General features: G+C 38.4%; 1 protein-coding gene and 1 long non-coding RNA gene across 2 annotated transcripts in view; both read left to right on the forward strand.

Moving 5' to 3' along the window:
- The window catches only part of LOC115221251 (dixin), a 72,636-nt gene that overhangs the window by 49,929 nt on the left and 3,038 nt on the right, over window positions 1–19,669 (forward strand). Inside the window, exons 10-18 of the mRNA XM_029791401.1 lie at window positions 1,237–1,341; window positions 6,137–6,190; window positions 6,307–6,453; window positions 8,283–8,303; window positions 10,055–10,075; window positions 11,753–11,917; window positions 12,996–13,047; window positions 15,108–15,158; window positions 18,681–18,762. Coding sequence (XP_029647261.1) covers window positions 1,237–1,341; window positions 6,137–6,190; window positions 6,307–6,453; window positions 8,283–8,303; window positions 10,055–10,075; window positions 11,753–11,917; window positions 12,996–13,047; window positions 15,108–15,158; window positions 18,681–18,762 — 698 coding nt within the window. The remainder of the gene's footprint in view (window positions 1–1,236; window positions 1,342–6,136; window positions 6,191–6,306; window positions 6,454–8,282; window positions 8,304–10,054; window positions 10,076–11,752; window positions 11,918–12,995; window positions 13,048–15,107; window positions 15,159–18,680; window positions 18,763–19,669) is intronic.
- On the forward strand, window positions 16,398–18,071 carry LOC118767001. The gene is made up of 2 exons (XR_005002922.1): window positions 16,398–17,065; window positions 17,501–18,071. It is a non-coding gene; the product is annotated as an uncharacterized LOC118767001 (long non-coding RNA).

Below are 19,669 nucleotides of genomic sequence, written 5' to 3' on the forward strand. Positions count from 1 at the left end.
AAGTAAAAATTTTGCATTATGTAGCTTGTTATTCTCTTTAAGTGAACATTTTTCTGGTTGAAATACGCCGAAAAATGGCGTCACAGCAGTCAAAAAATCATAAAAAATAGGGATTTTCATCGAAAAAAAAAGCACCTTTTTGATGTAAATAATTTTTGGTCTTAACATGGTCCGATTTGAATTTTATCTTCTATGAAATGAGCAAGCCTTCTTCTATCATACTCTCAATTTTGGTCAACTTGCACCGCAGGGTCTTGGAGGAGATAGTGTTAGTTGAAGGCTACCAAACCTGCCATACACAAACAACTTCAGCTTTATATATATAGATTTTAATATATTTTGATGATGTGTATATATAGTAAAAGAATATGCATTTATTTGGAAGAGAAGACATTGATATTCCTGACACCTATATTGACTTGTGGAGGCATATGGCTTAGTGGTTCAGGTGTTGGACACGTGATTGTAAGATTGTGGTTTTGATTCCTGGACTGGGTGATGTATTGTATTCTTGAGTAAACCACTTCATTTCATGTTGCTCCAGTCCATTCAGCCGGCAAAAATGAGTAATTCTGTGACAGACTGGCATCCCACCTGGCAAACAGTATACACACCAGAGAGTAATATGGAATAACCTATATTGTTTTATAGAATATGGAATGAGTATAGAATTTTTTTTTATGAATATGTTATAGAACCTGCAGTCAAAACTTAGGAAAGGGAATGATAATTGTGAAGATGTAGCATTCATTCTTTTCTGCAAAAAAATATATATATATATTAGAGGCACAGGAATGGCTGTGTTGTAAGTAGCTTGCTAACCAACCACATGGTTCCGGGTTCAGTCCCACTGCGTGGAATCTTGGGCAAGTGTCTTCTGCTATAGCCTCGGACCGACCAAAGCCTTGTGAGTGGATTTGAAAGATGGAAACTGAAAGAAGCCCATCGTATATATGTATATATATATATATATATATATATATATATATATATATGTACGTGTGTGTTTGTGTGTCTGTGTTTGTTCCCCTAGTATTGCTTGACAACCGTAAAAGTAAAAGAGTAAAGGGTAAGAGAGAGATGTAAATGAAACTGTTATTGAAAGTGAGAAGCTTTTTTGGGGGGTTCAAAGTCAATGGTAAAATTGTCAAAAAATTGAATTCAATGTTATTCAGTTTTTTTTTTGTACGTAATTCAAATAAAGTTATTCAAAGTAATGTTTTTGTTTCATTGCAGGCTGGTTTGCAACAGCGTTTAGCTGAACAAGAAGTCACCCTAGCAAATTCTAAAGCCGAATTATACCGCCGAGGTTTAGACTTTCAAAGTTTGGAATCAGAAAAGGTACCATTTATATATTTATATATATATATTTATATATATATATATATATTTATATATATATGTATTTATACACACACATAAATTTTAATGTCATCTCTGTAGATTTTCAGTAGAATTTAGAGACAACACTGTAAGTTATGATGTTTTGTTAACAAATACATCTATGTAAACAATGTGATTGAAGGTAATGATTGTATATGCATATTTTAGACATTGTCCTTTCATCAGCCCCTCATCCAACCTCCTCAAACACATTGTATAGATATCCACTAGCTCTAGCAGTGTAACATAATTGGATAGAGCAATTTGCATATTAAACACAATTCTGGCAACTGGTACATATATTTAATTGCTGGCAGGGCAACAGTACTTTGTTTTATCATAATACACTACTAAGTATATTATAGGTTTATTAAGTCAATACTTTGTTTCATATATATATATATATATATATATATATATATTATATATATATATAAAATCTTATCTAAGAATTTATATATATATAAAATCTTATCTAAGAATTCTCCCAGTTCTTTTTCTGTTTATAGAGAACATTAGAATGTTGATACACATTAATTGTAATTTCTCAATTAAAAGGGTTCCCAATAAAATAACTGTAGACATGTATACATTATGCATATTTTAGATATGATATAAACCGTGTTCAATATAAATATGTACTCATTAGCTAAATATGTATGTGGTTAATGTATAATATGCGTATCAGGAGAAACCATTTATGCTGCTTCTGGTTTAGCTACTGCTGTCTATAACTATTTAAAGTACTTTTCCTTTATAAGTGAAAAAAAATAAAGGATGCACTTACTATGGAGAGGCGTCAATAATCTCTGAAACAGACTCAAAAAAATTCCTGGTTATTTTTCTCTCTGCTTCGGAAAATATTAGGATGTTTATACATTGATTGTAATTTCACAGCTAAAAAGCTTTTAAAACAAATTAACTATAGATATTTTTTACATCATACAGATTTTAAATATGATTTAAGCTGTATTTGGCATAAATATATAAGACCCATGGGCAGGAGTGGCTGTGTGGTAAGTAGCTTGCTAACCAACCACATGGTTCCGTGTTTAGTCCCACTGCGTGGCATCTTGGGCAAATGTCTTCTGCTATAGCCCCAGGCCGACCAATGCCTTGTGAGTGGATTTGGTAGACGGAAACTGAAAGAAGCCTGTCGTATATATCATCATCATCATCATCATCATCGTTTAGCGTCCGTTTTCCATGCTAGCATGGGTTGGACGGTTCTACTGGGGTCTGTGAAGCCAGAAGGCTTCATCAGGCCCAGTCAAATCTGGCAGTGTTTCTACGGCTGGATGCCCTTCCTAACGCCAACCACTCCGTGAGTGTAGTGGGTGCTTTTTACGTGCCACCCGCACTGGTGCCAGACAGAGCTGGCAAACGGCCAGGCGAGGCTGGCAACGGACACGAAACGGGGCGGTGCTGGCAACGGTCGCGAAACGGAAAGTTCTCTTACATGCCACCGGCACTGGTAACACATCTGCAATTTCCATTGATCGATTTCCATTGATCGATTTCGATTCTGATCGTCACTTGCCTCAACGGGTCTTCACAAGCAGAGTTTTGACATGCCACCGGCACTGGTAGCACATCCGCAATTTTCATTGATCGATTTCGATTCTGATCCTCACTTGCCTCATCACGTCTTCACAAGTAGAGTTTTGTGTCCCAAGAAGGGAAGGTATGCATACGTAGGCTGGCTCCATCCCATGTAGAAGGCCACGGGTTATGGACTCACTTGTCCTGCCGGGTCTTCTCGCGCACAGCACACTTCCAGAGGTCTCGGTCTCTAGTCATTTCCTCAGTGAGACCTAAAGTTCGAAGGTCGTGCTTCACCACCTCGTCCCAGGTTTTCCTGGGTCTGCCTCTTCCACAGGTTCCCTCAACCGCTAGGGTGTGGCACTTTTTCACACAACTATCTTCATCCATTCTCGCCACATGACCATACCAGCGCAAACGTCTCTCTTGCACACCACAACTGATGCTTCTTAGGTCCAGCTTTTCTCTCAAGGTACTTACACTCTGCCGAGTGTGAGTACCGGCATTACACATCCATCGGAGCATACTGGCTTCATTTCTAGCGAGCTTACGCATATCCTCAGCAGTCACGGCCCATGTTTCACTGCCATGTAGCATGGCTGTTCGTACACACGCATCATACAGTCTGCCTTTCACTCTGTGCGAGAGGCCTTTTGTCACCAGTAGAGGTAAGAGCTCTCTGAACTTTGCCCAAGCTATTCTTACTCTAGCAGTTACACTTTCAGCACACCCGCCCCCGCTGCTGACTTGGTCACCTAGGTAACGGAAACTATCAACTATTTCTAGTTTTTCTCCCTGGAAAGTGACGGAAGTTGGTCTCAGAGCATTTTCAGTGTTTATTGTTCCTGAGCATCTGCCACATACAAAAACCATCTTCCTAGTTAGCCTTCCTTTGACATTGCTGCATCTTTATGTGTCCATAGCTTACACTTGGTGCATCTTATAGAGTTTCTACCTACACCTTTTCTACAGATCGAGCAGGGCCATCTACCTGAAGGTGTTTGTGATTTGTCTACCTTCCTACTGATTACGACTTTGGTTTTAGCTAGATTGACTCTGAGGCCCTTCGATTCTAATCCTTGTTTCCACACCTGAAACTTCTCCTCCAGTTCTGATAGCGACTCAGCAATTAGAGCAAGGTCATCAGCATAGAGGAGCTCCCAAGGGCATCCTGTCTTGAATTCCTCCGTTATTGCCTGGAGGACTATGATAAATAGGAGGGGGCTGAGTACTGAGCCTTGGTGGACTCCTACCTCTACCCGGAATTCTTCACTGTACACATTTCCAACCCTCACCCTACTAGCGGTCCCTGTACATGGCCCGCACAGCTCTCACTAACCATTCATCTATCCCTAGTTTCCTCATTGCCCACCAGATAAGGGATCGGGGGACCCTGTCGAAGGCTTTCTCCATGTCAACAAAAGCCAGGTACAGGGGCTTATCTTTGGCTAGGTATTTCTCCTGCAGCTGCCTTACCAGGAATATAGCATCAGTAGTACTTTTCCCTGGCACAAACCCAAACTGCATCTCATCTAAACTAACTCTCTCTCTAATTAGTTGGGCTATGACCCTCTCCGTAACCTTCATCACCTGGTCCAACAGCTTGATACCTCTGTAGTTATTTGTATCTAGGGCATCACCTTTACCTTTGTAGCAGTTGACTATTATACTGCTACACCAGTCATTGGGTATGACCCCTTTGTGTATCACCTGATTAACTATACGGGTGACTAGGCTATAGCCGACACTACCAGACATTTTGAGCATCTCTGCAGTGATTCCTGATGGGCCTGGGGCTTTCCCTGTCTTCATGCTTCTAATTGCCTTAGCTACCACGGAACTATCAACTCGGATAGCTGGTCCCTCTGTTGGGTCAACATTCGGCAGACTCTCTTTATCCCATTCATTTTCTTCATTCAGCAACCTTTCATAGTGGCATCTCCAAACCTCTCTCTTTGCATCCTCATTTAGCGCAAGTGAACCATCTTCCATGCGAACACACTTCTCTCCTACCACATCACGATTCTCTCTCACACACTGTCTTGCAACACGAAACACCTCCAGTCTTTGGTCCTCACGGCGCAGAACATTGGCAAATTTTTTCTTATCTGCTTCCCCTCTGGCTAAATAAACCTGTCTCCTAGCTTCTCTTTTGGCAATCTGATACAATCCCCTGCTACCCCCATTTTTCCAGACCTTCCAAGCCTGTCTCTTTTCTCTAATAGCCCTGTCTACAATATTGTTCCACCACCACGTTATTCTAGGTCGAGAGGGGACTTTGCACCAGCCACAGATCTGGTCAGTGGCTCTCAGCAGGTTGTCCCTTAGAAACGTCCAGCTGTCTTCTACCCCCTGTGATGATCTATCCCCTTCTACTTCGTCAGAGGCTTCAAGTAATATGTCCCTAAATCTCTGTCCATTTGCAGGATCTTTAAGCTTCCAGATCCTTCTTCTCCATATTTGTCGTCTTCTGGTTGTCCTCCTAGTCCTGATCCTAAAGTCACTAACTACCAGTCTATGTTGTGGGGTACATTCTTGTGGGGTACATATATATATATACATATATGTATATATATATATGTGTGTGTGTTTGTCCCCCTAGCATTGCTTGACAACCGATGCTGGTGTGTTTACGTCCCCGTCACTTAGCGGTTTGGCAAAAGAGACCGATAGTATAAGTACTGGGCTTACAAAGAATAAGTCCCGGGGTTGATTTGCTCGACTAAAGGCGGTGCTCCAGCATGGCCGCTGTCAAATGACTGAAACAAGTAAAAAAGAGTAAAAGAGAAAAGAGAGAGAGTGTTTAATAATATTCTACCTGCTATTAATTATAGCTTTATCTACTTCAAGTCCTACTCTTGTAGTTGGCGCTACACTCTCAGAGTGGTTGGCGTTAGGAAGGGCATCCAGCTGTAGAAACTCTGCCAGATCAGATTGGAGTCTGGTGCAGCCATCTGGCTCGCCAGACCTCAGTCAAATCGTCCAACCCATGCTAGCATGGAAAGCGGATGTTAAACGCCGCCGATTTAAACAGTGGGAACACAGCTTAAATCATAATATTTAAAATATATATAAAATAGTAATATCTACAGTTATTTAGCGTGTGTGGCCCTTGGCCTTGCAAGTTCCTGCACCAGCATTGAAAACAAACATTAAATGATGGTGATGACGATTTTTCAGTAATTTGTGTGTGGTTTTTCTCTTCCAACAGAATATGCTGGTTAAAAAACTGAGTGAAAAAGACAAACAACTGACTGAATTAAAGGTGAGAATACAAATACATTTCACATTTGATGTCTTCTGTTTTTTTGTTTTTGTTCTTTTTGTAACACTTAAGAAGTTTGAACCTGTACATGAAATTATAATTTGATCTGTCAACAGAGAGATGTCAGCCAGAAAGATAAAGTCATTGAAGATCTGCAGTTTCAAATGAATCCTGAACTATTAGAAGAAAAAGATGTGATGAGACGTAACTGCTGGCTTCACATTAGATGTCTTCAAAAACTTCAATCTATGCGAAGAACAGAGGTAACTTTTGATCACTTAACATCTAATCACTTCAAAAGGTTAGCTCGTATTTTATCTTTTATCTTCTACTTGTATCAGCCATTAGACTGTGGCCATTCTGGGGTACCACTTTGAAGAATTTTTAGTTGAATGAATCAACCTCAGTATTTGTTGGGTTTTTTTTTTTAAGTGTGATTTTTATTCCCTCTTTTAATTGTTTCAGTCATGTGACTGTGGCCATGCTGGAGCACTGCCTTTAGTCGAGCAAATTGACCCCAGGACTTATTCTTTGTAAGCCTAGTACTTATTTTATCGATCTCTTATGCCGAACCGCTAAGTTACGGAGACGTAAACACACCACCATTGGTTGTCAAGCAATGTTGGGGGCAGGGACAAACACTGACACACAAACATATACACACACATACATATATATATATACATATACGACAGGCTCCTTTCAGTTTCCGTCTACCAAATCCACTCACAAGGCTTTGGTCGACCCAAGTCTATAGTAGAAGACACTTGCCCAAAGTGCCACGCAGTGGGACTGAACTCGGAACCATGTGGTTGGTAAGCAAGCTACTTACCACACAGCCACTCCTGCGCTTATGTTGTTTTTTGTTAAGTGTGATTTTTATTCTATTGCTTTTTTTTTACCGAACTGCTAAGTTATGGGGCTGTAAACACACCAATACTAGTTGTCAAACAGTGGTGGGGGACAAACACAGACACAGAGACACACACATCGATATATGCGCTTACTGTAGTTGTGGCCAATGCCAGTGTCACGTAACTGGTACCCGTGCCAGTGGCATGTAAAACAAAGCCATTACACTCTTGGAGTCATTGGCATTAGGAAGGACATCCAGCCATAGAAAAACCATGCCAAATCAGATTGGAACCTGATGCAATTCTCCAACTTACCACTTTCAGTCAAACTAACCCATGCCAGCGTGGAAAGCAGAAGCTAAATGATGATGATGATGATGATGATCCCAATTAAATTACTTAGTGGTTCAGCAAAAGAGACTGCTAGAATATGTACCAGACTTAAAATAACTCAATAGGGTCAATCTGCTTGAGTAAAACCCTCCAAGGCAGTAACCCCCAGCATAGCTGCAGTCCAATGATTAAAACAAGTGAAAGATAGGATATATTTAATAGCTACAAGGACTTGATTAGAAGTTAACGAGTTTATTATTGAATTAGATAACTGCTTTATTTACATTTGATTAATTTAGTTTTCAACTGTTCTATACATTTTTGTTTTCTCCAAAAGTACTCTGGATTTCCATATTCATAAATATCACACTTATGAAATCTGATTTAGATCAACATCAAATAAAAATCAAATGGAAATTGTAGTAGTGATACCTGTGCCAGTGGCACGTAAAAAGCACCATCCAAACGTGGCCAATGTCAGCACCACATTGACTGGCTTCTGTGCCGGTGGCACGTAAAAAGCACCATCCAAACATGGCCAATGCCAGCACCACATTGACTGGCTTCTGTGCCTGTGGCACGTAAAAAGCACCAACCGATCTCGGCTGTTGCCAGCCTCCCCTGGCACCTGTGCCAGTGGCACGTAAAAAGCACCCACTACACTCACTGAGTGGTTGGCATTAGCAAGGGCATCCAGTTGTAGAAACACTGCCCGATCAGACTGGAGCTTGGTGCAGCCTCCTGGCTTCCCAGACCTCGGTCGAACCGTTCAACCCATGCTAGCATGGAAAACGGATGTTAAACGATGATGATGATGATGATGAAGATTTGATTGACATTTTGTTTTAAATTATTTTGCTCTAATAGTATTCTTCATTTTCTTTTTCTTTTTTTTTTTACTCTAGTCACTGAAGAAAGATAAAGAGGTGAGTCTAGCATTATTTGTTTACTTTTTAATGCGTGGAGATGGGGTGGGGTGGTGGTTGGATGTGTGTCAGTAATGTCTGCCATGACACTGATGCCAAACCATATCAGACCAAAAGCAGTGGCTGATGATGTCCTTTAGACACTATCAGTGGCACAAAGAGGGAAAATTTGCATCCATGAGCAATTACTTGTCTTCTACAACTAATAAAAAAAACTTTCCTAGGTCAACCCTGGTGTACGTGTGTATGTACACTCACACACACACAATTAGGCTTTGTCTAATTGGTTTCTCGTCATTACCTTCCAATCACACATATTTGATGTTAGGTTAAATTATTTATGTTGTCGCCTTACTGGCACTTGTGCTGGTGGCACATGAAAAAAACATTCAAGCGAGGTTGTTGCCAGTGCCGCTGGACTGGCTCCTGTGCAGGTGGCACATTAAAAGCACCACTTGAGCGTGGCCGTTGCCAGTACCGCCTGACTGGCACGTGAAAGCACCCACTACACTCTTGGAGTGGTTGGCGTTAGGAAGGACATCCACCTGTAGAAACTCTGCCAGATCAGATTGGAGTCTGGTGCAACCATCTGGTTTGCTAGACCTCCGTCAAATCATCCAACCTATGCTAGCATGGAAGGTGGATGTTAAACGATGAACTTGACACTTCAACTTAACAATTCAAGTGTGAAGTGAAAGCAATGATTATTTTCAGCTAGGCTGATGAATAATATGTTTTGTCTTTGAACATAGCCAGTTTTAGGCCCTGTACTCATTACCATCCTAATCTAAATTAAAATCATCCATCAAAATTTCATGTTAATTATGTTCTATACACCAGCTTGATAATCCTTTCTTCTGTAGGCACAAGGCCTGAAATTTGAGGGGAGGGATTAAATTAATTACATCGAACTCAGTGCATGACTGGTACTTATTTTATTGATCCCCAAAGGGTGAAAGGTAATGTTGACCTTGGCGGAATTTGAACTCAGAACGTAGCGACAAGCAAAATACCGCTAAGCATTTTGCCCAGCGTGCTAACAATTCTACCAATAATGGCAAAGTTATTTTAATGAATTCTTCATCATTTCGAAATCGAACCAAATCCGACGACTGGCACCCATGCCAACCTCCCTTCATTGGACACTAAACTCTGCTTGCGAAGTCCTGTTGGGGCAAGTGAAATCCAAATTGAACCAAATTCGATGACTGGCACCCAGTCGTTGCCAGTGCCACTGGACTGACTCCTGTGCGGGTGGCAAGTAAAGAAACACCGTTTCGACCTTGTGCTTGAGGAGACTTATTGAGTCAAGTACATCAACATCAAAAATCAAACGGAAATTGTAGTTGTGATACCTGTGCCGGTGGCATGTAAAAAGCACTATCCAAACGTGGCCGATGCCAGCGTTGCCTTGACTGGCTTCTGTGCCAGTGGCATGTAAAAAGCATTGACCAATCATGGCTGTTGCCAGCCTCACCTGGCACCTGTACCAGTGGCACATAAAAAGCACCCACAACACTCACGGAGTTGTTGGCGTTAGGAAGGGCATCCAGCTGTAGAAACATTGCCAGATCAGACTGGAGCCTGGTGCAGCCTTCTGGCTTCCCAGACTCTGGTCGAACCATCCAACCCATGCTAGCATGGAAAACAAACGTTAAACGATGATGATGATTTGATTGACATTTTGTTTTAAATTATTTTGCTTTAATAGTATTCTTCATAATTTTTTTTCTGTTTTTTTTTTACTCTAGTCAATGAAGAAAGATAAAGAGGTGAGTCTAGCATTATTTGTTGACTTTTTAATGTGTGGAGATGAGCGAGGTCATTGCCAGTACCGCCTGACCGTCCCCCATGCCAGTGGCATGTAAAAAGCACCCATTACACTCTCAGAGTGGTTGGCATTAGGAAGAGCATCCAGCTGTAGAACTCTGCCAGATCAAGATTGGAGCCTGGTGCAGCCATCTGGTTCGCCAGCCCTCAGTCAAAATCGTCCAACCCATGCTAGCATGGAAAGCGGACGTTAAACGATGATGATGATGATGAATTGAAACAAATGCTGCATTTCAATAGAAATTTAGTAGCAAAAGGATTAAAGTAATCTTAAGTTAAAATCTTCCATTGAAATTACACGTTAATTTATATTTCCAAACACCAACTTAATTATAGCAAAATTATTTTACTGAATTCTTCATTATTTTCAAATTTAATTGAAAGGGATGCTGCATTTCAAAAGAAATATAGTAACAAAAGGATTAAAGTAATCTTAAGTTAAAATCTTCCCTCGAAATTACATGTTAATTTATGTTCCAAACACCATCTTAATAATAGCAAAGTTATTTTACTACATTATTTTCAAAATTAAATGTAATAAAGTTTGTAAATTTCAATAGAAATATTGTATCAAGAGTGTTAAAGCAATCTAAATTAAGATCTTCCATCAAAATTTTGTGTTAATTTATCTTCTGAAAATCAGCTTAATTATGACAAAGTTAATTTACTAATTACGGAGATGTATTTGCATAGCAAGTGATCTGATCTGAGATTGTGTGCTGGAACGAAAACAATTGCAGTGTGGAAGATGTTTATAAGCCATTTAAGAAACACACTTTAGATTCACTTCATCATTTAAATTTAATTTGCCAAAATATTTTCGTCACTTTGAGACAGCAACCTGTTCGCTGACAAAATTCCATGCAGCATGGAATTTTGTCAGTGAACAAGTCATAGTCTCAAAGCGATGAAAATATTTTGGCAAATTAAATTTAAATGTCGAAGTGAATCTAATGGTTTTTGTGTGTTTCTTAAATGGCTTATAAACACCTTCCACACTGCAATTGTTTAATTTATTAAATTCTTCATTATTTTTAAGATTATTTGAAAAAGGCAGTGTATTTCAATAGAAATGAGGAAACAAAAGGATCTAGTTATTGTCAACTACATTATCTTGGCATTTTATATTATATGATTTGCTTAATAATTGGAGACTGACGTATTACCAGCTTGCAATAGATATAGTAAATATCTAGGCGTAGGAGTGGCTGTGTGGTAAGTAGCTTGCTTATGAACCACATGGTTCCGGGTTCAGTCCCACTGCATGGCACCTTGGGCAAGTGTCTTTTATTATAGCCTCAGGCTGACCAAAGCCTTGTGAGTGGATTTGGTAGATGGAAACTGAAAGAAGCCTGTCATATATATATATGTATGTATGTATGTATGTATGTGTGTGTGTATATGTTTATGTGTCTGTGTTTGTGCCCCCCAACATGATAATAATTATCATGATAATGATGACAATGACATTGCTGTTGTCATTCTAATTATTCTGTCTAGACATCCCGTCACTCTAAAAGTTTCATTGGTGAGAAAAAAAAAAAACACTTTCATTTAAACCAGACCAAACACTTACATTAGTTTATTTTCAATAATTAATTTTAAATACCTAATTTCAGGATTCTGTGGTTGATGTTCAAGTGATTCAGGAATCTATAGAAAAACTCCGGTTGTCTTTTAATGACAATGACCAAGAAAAGTTATCATCTTTGGATCAAGTTGAACAAAATGTCATTACATTTATTGAGAAGATGCATTATGGTAGTATTGATATCCTGCCTCAGGTTAGTATTTTCCTTATAATGTATATGCACGCGCGTGTGTATTGTATTGTATATTTTAATGTATTTTCATGATGTGTGTATGTTTTGTATTTTGATGTATGGATGTAATTGAATAATGAAATGAGAATGGCTGGACACATAGTAAGACTGCCAGAGGAGAGGCTTGCCAAAACAGCCATGGGCTGAATGCTGCTGGAAGGTTAGAGAAAAAGAGGCCAGCCAAGGAAGACATAGTGTAGTTCCTTCAAAGAAGACCTATGCAGACTGAACATCCCCTGGGAAGAAGCATACTGGTTGGCTAAAGACAGAAATAATTGGTGATCACTAATTCTTTGTGTTTGTATGCAACAAGAAGTAAAAGATATTAATAAATCCAGGCAGATATCTAGAAAGCACTCAGTATTAAGTGAACTTGGTTAACTATATCAAACAATTAGATATCAGTAAATTCAATCAAGTACACACTGTAGCTCTGGGCCAACCGAAAACATATATACGATAGCTCTGGGCTGGCCAAAACCTTGTGAATAGATTTGTTGGACAGGAACTTTAAGAAGCCTATTGCACACATATGTATGTATGTAAGTATGTATGTATGTACATAGGTACGTATGAACGAATGTGTGTGTGTGTATGTGTGTGTTTGTATCTCCTTGTCTTGACATTACATGATAATTGTAGATGAGTCGCTGTCATACAAGTAATATCATTCGTATCTAATATTCTACAAGAACATATCTGGCCATGGAGAAATATTGGGTTGTCCGGAAAGTTCGTGCCGATTTATAGTAGCTTACCTTTTGACTTACCCTCCCAGGAACCTCAATTCTGGGAAGAGGGTATTTTCAAGTTAAAGGAAAGATGGAGAAGCATTATGGTTGAGAATTATGATAATGGTGGTGGTGGTTGAGAATGATGATGATGATGGTGGTGGTTGAGAATAATTTCAAACATTTTGCATATAAGCCAAACAATCTAAGCGTTCCTTCTTCTTCTCCTCCTCCTCCTCCTTCTTCTTCTTCATTTTTTTTTTTACATTGATATTTAGATGTTTAATATACCCTTATTCCTTTTCCAGTCTCCAACACTGAAGTTGAGCAGGCCAGTTCTGCCAAGCCGTTTTAAAGAAGGTAATTAGTCATGATCCTTTTTTTCTTAATCAAACTATAATTAATTAACGAGCAAGTAGTAGACAGTGCTTCTAAGACTTCATGTCTGATGACATAGATGTAACTGTAAATTTGTTGGAATATTCAACAGAAACAAGGGTTTTTTTTTTCTCATTTATTATTCGCCCCAGCATGGCCGCGGCCTTCGGGCTTAAACATTTTTAAGGATTTAAGGATTTATACTAAAGTGGTGAGCTGGCAGAATCATTAGCATGCTGGACGAAATGCTTATTGGCTATTCATTTGTCTTTACATTCTGTGTTCAAATTCCACCAAGGTTGACTGATGGTTGTTCCTTCTCAAGCCATGCCTGGGTCATAAGGGCCAGTTTCCCGGTTTCTTGGCATTTAGGTTCCCTACCTGGACAGGACGCCAGTCCGTCGCAGGTGAGCTGCAAGATGCAGGAGGAAAGAGTGAGAGAAAGTTGTGGCGAAAGACTCAGCAGAAGTTTCGCCATTACCTTCTGCCGGAGCTGTGTGGAGCTTAGGTGTTTCACTCATAAATACGCACATCGCCCGGTCTGAGATTCGAACCCGTGATCCCTCGACCGCGAGTCCACTGTTCTAACAACTAGGCCATGTGCCTCCACAAGGTTGACTTAACCTTTCATCCTTTTGGGGTCGATAAAATAAGTACCAGTTGAGCACTGGGGTCAATCTAAGTGACTTAAACACCCTCCCCGAAATTGCTGGCCTTGCACCAAAATTTGAAACCAATGTTTGTTATCAATATTCACCGGATAATTAAAGACACTGTTTAATTATTTCTAAATATTAGAGGATTCTAGTATAGAAATGTTTTATTTTATCTTGACTGCAGAGAATTTTTCACATTTTCTTCATATCCATGAAAAATACTTTAACTCCACCTGCCTTTTTTTTTTTCATATTTATTAAGAGGTTTCAGAGCTATTTTTCTCTTTTAGTTGATTTCATTTTTTATATACTGGTTTCTAGATAATGATATTTATGTTTAGGTGGGTAGCTGGCAGAATTGTTAATACACTGGGCAAAATATTTAGTGGCATTTCATCCATCTTTATGTTCTGAGTTCAAATTCCACCAAGGTCAACTTTACCTTTCATCCTTTCAGGGTCGATAAAATAAGTACCAGTTGTGTGCTGGGGGTCAATGTAATTGACTTATCCTTTCGCCACAAATTCCTGGCCTTATGCCAACATTTGAAATCAGTATTTCCATTTACGTTGCTTAACCAAATTATTTAATTCTAACTATATGATAATATATATTGAAGAGAATTTGAGAATATTTTGGCTGTGAGTTAGCAGAATCACTACTGCACTAGACAAAAGGCTTCATAGCATTTCTTCTGGCTCTTTGCATTCTCAGTTCAAATGCCACCAATGTTAATTTTGCTTTTCATCCTTTCGGGATCAATACAATATGGTACCAGTTGATTACCGGGGTTGATATAATCAACATCTTCACCTCTCAAATTTACTGGTCTTGTGCCAAAATTAGAAAGAAACATTAATCCTGGGGAATGTTATTTTATTATTATAATAGGATTTCTGTTTTTTTTTGGGGTTTTTTTTTTGCTGAACTTTTGCAGAACTTAGTCTTTTGTACTAGGGATATACTTCCTCTCAAGTTAATAATTCTTGTCCCACGAAACCTTGGAAGGAATGTGCATTGCAATAAGACCAGAACCTTACTTTCATCTTCATTAAAAACAACACACTTGCAAATATTAAGTTATTAAGTGTATTTCAATATTATTAGTCTTTTGTACTAGGGATATATTTCCTCTCAAGTTAATAATTCTTGTCCCACGAAACCTTTAAAGGAATATGCATTCCAATAAGACCTTACTTTCATCTTCATTAAAAACAACACACTTGCATATATTAAGTTATTAAGTGTATTTCAATATTATTCCGATTTGAATAATAATTAATCTATTAAATGATCGATTAAATATTTGATAATTGATAATTTTAGAAAACCGAAATTAATCTGGTTTTCTACTGAGTTTTAGACAACGTAATTTTTCATTTTTAGATGCACAACAAGGGAATTATTTGACTTCAACTATCACGGCAACAAATTCAGGTTCAATTTGACCTCTCTCTCTCTTTCTCTGTCTTTATTTCTCTGTTTGTATCTCTCTCTCCCTTGCTTCCTTTCTATCATTTAGAGAAGCAAAACTGTTAATGTACCAAACTAGCAACAACAGAATAACTGCTATTTGCAGAAAGTATTGTTTCTTTTATGCTTGTGCCTTAGTGTAATTAGAAACTTTCGGAAGAGGACCAGCTTTCAGTAGAGTTGATCTGGACGTTTAAGGATTACGCAACGAGAATAGGAATAAAGAAGTATCGTTAGTTGATTTTTTTTGGATAATCGCTTATGTAGAATTAGCTGTAATTGGAATGAAGTTGTTAAAATTGATGTAAATAATTGTTTTTGTGGCTGTGTTTAAGATGCTTGATTCCCAGCATCTTGGTTTTGGGTTCAATCTCACTGCATGGCACCTTGGTCAAGTGTCTTCTATTATAGCCCCAGGCTAACTAAAGCCTTATGAGTGGTAGACAAAAACTGAAAGAACAACAGTTTTTGTTGTGATTTTCTGCACTCTGAGTTCAATTCATACCAAGGTCAGCTTTGTTTTTCATCCTTTTGAGTTTATTAAAAAAAAACTTCCAATCTGGAATGATGAATTGGTGGAACTTTTAGAATGTTAGACCAAATGCTTTGAGGCATTTGTTCTGGCGTTTTATGTCCTGAGTTCAAATCCTTCCATGGCCTGCTTGGATAGTAGACTCAACATGTGTGTGTTTATATAAGTATGTGGAGTTAGTGTCTCCTTGTCTTGACATTGTGTGATTTCTGTAAATGATTGCCATTGTCATATAGTTGGTGTCCTTTGTCATCAATTTTCCATGAAAATATATCCGAAAATAGGCGTAGGAGTGGCTGTGTGGTAAGTAGCTTGCTTACAAACCACATGTTTCCAGGTTCAGTCCCACTGCATGGCACCTTGGGCAAGTATCTTCTATTATAGCCTCGAGCTGATCAAAGCTTTGTGAGTGGATTTGGTAGACGGAAACTGAAAAGAAGCCCGTCGTATATATGTATATATATATGTGTGTGTGCGTGTATATGTTTGTGTGTCTGTGGTTGTGGCTCCAACATCGCTTGACAACCGATACTGGTGTGTTTACATCCCCGTAAATTAGCGGTTTGGCAAAAGAGACCGATAGAATAAGTACTAGGCTTACAAAGAATAAGTCCTGGGGTCGATTTGCTCGACTAAAGGCAGTGCTCCAGCATGGCCACAGTCACATGACTGAAACAAGTAAAAGAGAGTAAAAGAGTATCCCTGAGGAAATATTACCGTACTTGGAAACAAGTGAGGGTTGGCAACAGGAAAGGCATCTGAATGTAGAAAATTTGGCTAGTTTGGGAACTTTGTGTTGAAAAGCCATACATAGTTCCTCTAAAATATATAGTTTTGTACTGATGTTAAAATCATCATTATTAGAAGCCTTCTCATAGCTCTATAATTTCTAACCCAAAGCACATCCTAGGCTTTTTTTTCTTGCTTTAAGAAACTAATCTGTAACATAACAACACTTATATAATAATGTTCCTAGTAAGCAGCCAATGCTCACACTTGCAGTTACTACATCACAGCATGACACTAAATTCATTTAGTCTCTGCTGTGTAAAGTCTACTTTGCTTGTTTTTCCTGCCAGTTTCCAGTCTCATGGTAGCTTATTCTGTCTTTTCTAACTGCACTGCTTACTTTATTTCTCTTTCCTTTCGTTTGTCGCATCTTTTGTCAAAAAAAAAAAAAAAGAAAATGCAAGTCCTGTTAACTAAAGTGCAGTAGTGGTATTTGTAGTAGAGTTGTAGAAGTATTTTGTATTTGGAGTGGTGTTGTATTAGTGATGAGAAATATAGTAGCATTAGTACTTGTAGAAATATCGATGTATTTCTAATTTTTCTTCAATATGTGATATGTTAATTATAATTTCTTTACTACCCACAAGGGGCTAAACACAGGGAGGACAAACTAGGACAGACAAACGGATTAAGTCGATTATATCGACCCCAGTGCTTAACTGGTACTTATTTAATTGACCCCGAAAGGATGAAAGGCAAAGTCGACCTCGGCGGAATTTGAACTCAGAACGTAGCGACAGACAAAATACCTATTTCTTTACTAGCCACAAGGGGCTAAACACAGAGAGGACAAACTAGGACAGACAAACGGATTAAGTCGATTATATCAACCCCAGTGCTTAACTGGTTCTTATTTAATCGACCCCGAAAGGACGAAAGGCAAAGTCGACCTCGGCAGAATTTGAACTCAGAACGTACCGGCAGACGAAATATGGATACGCATTTCGCCCGGCGTGCTAACGTTTCTGCCAGCTCGCCCCCTTAGTGATATGTTAATTATAGACACAAGAAAATTAAAATTGATAACAGATGTAAAAATAACTGGCAGTTGTTAGAGCAGACATGGGCAACCTTTGTTGTGAAGTAGCTTGCATGAAACATAGATGACTACTAAAATAATTTGAGGTAATGATGCGCCGTTGAGGAAATCCTACAGGCTGCAGGTTGCCCATGACTGTGTTTGAATGTTGGATGAAATGCCTTTCAGTATTTGTTGTGATTTTCTGCACTCTGAGTTCAATTCATACCAAGGTCAGCTTTGTTTTTTCATCCTTTTGAGTTTGACAAAAAAAAAACTTCCAATCTGGAATTATGAATTGGTGGAACTTTTAGAATGTTAGACCAAATGCTTTGAGGTATTTGTTCTGGTGTTTTATGTTCTGAATTCAAATCCTTCCATGGCCTGCTTGGATAGTAGACTCAATCTGTTTCCTGGTTTAATGCCACCACTTGGCTTGTTCTTTGATTTCTTCCTCTCACCAATCTCAGAAGCCCTGTAAAAGGCCATGGACACTACCTTCCCTCCTAATTATAAACCCCACCCAAAAAGGGATTTTTTGAAATTAAGCATAGGTGTGGTTGTGTGGTTAAGAAGCTTGCTTCCAAACTCCGTGGTGTTGGGTTCAGTACCACTGTGCGACACCTTCAGCAAATTTACTACAGCCCCAGTTGGGTGAAAGTCTTGTGAGTAGATTTGGTTGATGGAAACTGAAAGAAGCCCATTATATATGTATGTATATTTGTGTGTACTCTTATCTTGACATCATTTGATGGTTAAAAATGGGCATCATGCCATAGAAGTAATTTATTTAGGGTTTCCAGTCATCAGTGAAAACATGTCTGGACATGAGGGATTATTACCTTGTTTGGAAACAGGTGAGGGTTGGCAACCAGAAGGGCATCTAGCCATAGAAAATCTGCCTCAACAAATTCCATGCAAGATTGGAAAAATGGACGTTTTATGATGATGGTGATGATGATAGCTTAATCCAATCCAACTAAAATTGTAAGAACTGTTTTAAGAAATTATCGAGTGTTTACCTGTGTCTTTGAAGGTTTCTTTTAATGTAAGCAACTCTCTGCTAGCACTTTCAATTAATTTACTAGTTGTAGAGTCACTGAAAAATCATGTTCAAACATTTAAATATCTTTGATTTATTTTGCAGCTTCTATAAAGCAACTAGAAACTAAAGTGCTTTATTATTTGGATAATTCAGAAACATCACATATGATAGCAATTCCAAAAAGGTGAAGTATTTTAGTCTCATTTCTTCAATATTCAAACTTGATTTTTTTTTTTAAAAAGTAATTACCATATTTGTTGGCATAGAAGACACCTAAGCATATCAGATACACCCCAATTTCAGCAGTGCATATTCAGGAATAAAAAAAGTTTTTTGTATATTAAAGCGTGTCACATAGGCCTGACTTCACATATGGAACCAGGGTTGAGTGTTTTGAGAAATTTGGTATGTGTGTGTGTGCGTGGGTGGGAATAAATACATCTTTGTTTTTGTATCTTGTTTGCAAGATTCTTTATGTGAATTTGTGTGTTGAAACAAATTTTGTTGTGTCTAGGTAGAGTCATTATGCCAATATAATTAACACACACACTGGTTCAATTCTACTCATTTATTATTACCATAAATCCTCGGGTATAGTCCGCCCTTGAGTATAATACGCAGGAGATTTTTAGGGGGCTGTACCTCTGAAAAACCTAAACTTTGTGTATAATACGCACCCCTTCTCTAACTTGAGTCAAGGAGGTCTATATAACGTCTTTGGTTTGTAAAAATGTATACGGTAACATCCTTTATTATTATTGTATATATAATATAATGCAAACGTGTAGCTTTTTTGTGCATTTTGTTTGCAGAAAATAAAGAAATAACAATAATAACATTTAATAAATGTTGCTTACTGTAAGTTATAGATGATTCTTTTATGACTTTATTGCTTTCAGGCTTAGCTTAAGGTATTTTCTGAATAAACATAGCCAGACAGCAAATAGAGACTCGGACATTGCTTAGAAAATAATTTTCATTTTTAACCTCGTATATAGCACGCACTAGGGATTTTGACCTTTAAATTTTGGGGAAAAAATGCGGATTATACTCGAGGATTTACAGTAGTCAATTGGCTAAATATCTGATTG

The sequence above is a fragment of the Octopus sinensis genome, linkage group LG18 (genome assembly GCF_006345805.1).
Source record: "Octopus sinensis linkage group LG18, ASM634580v1, whole genome shotgun sequence".
Lineage (NCBI taxonomy): Eukaryota > Metazoa > Mollusca > Cephalopoda > Octopoda > Octopodidae > Octopus > Octopus sinensis.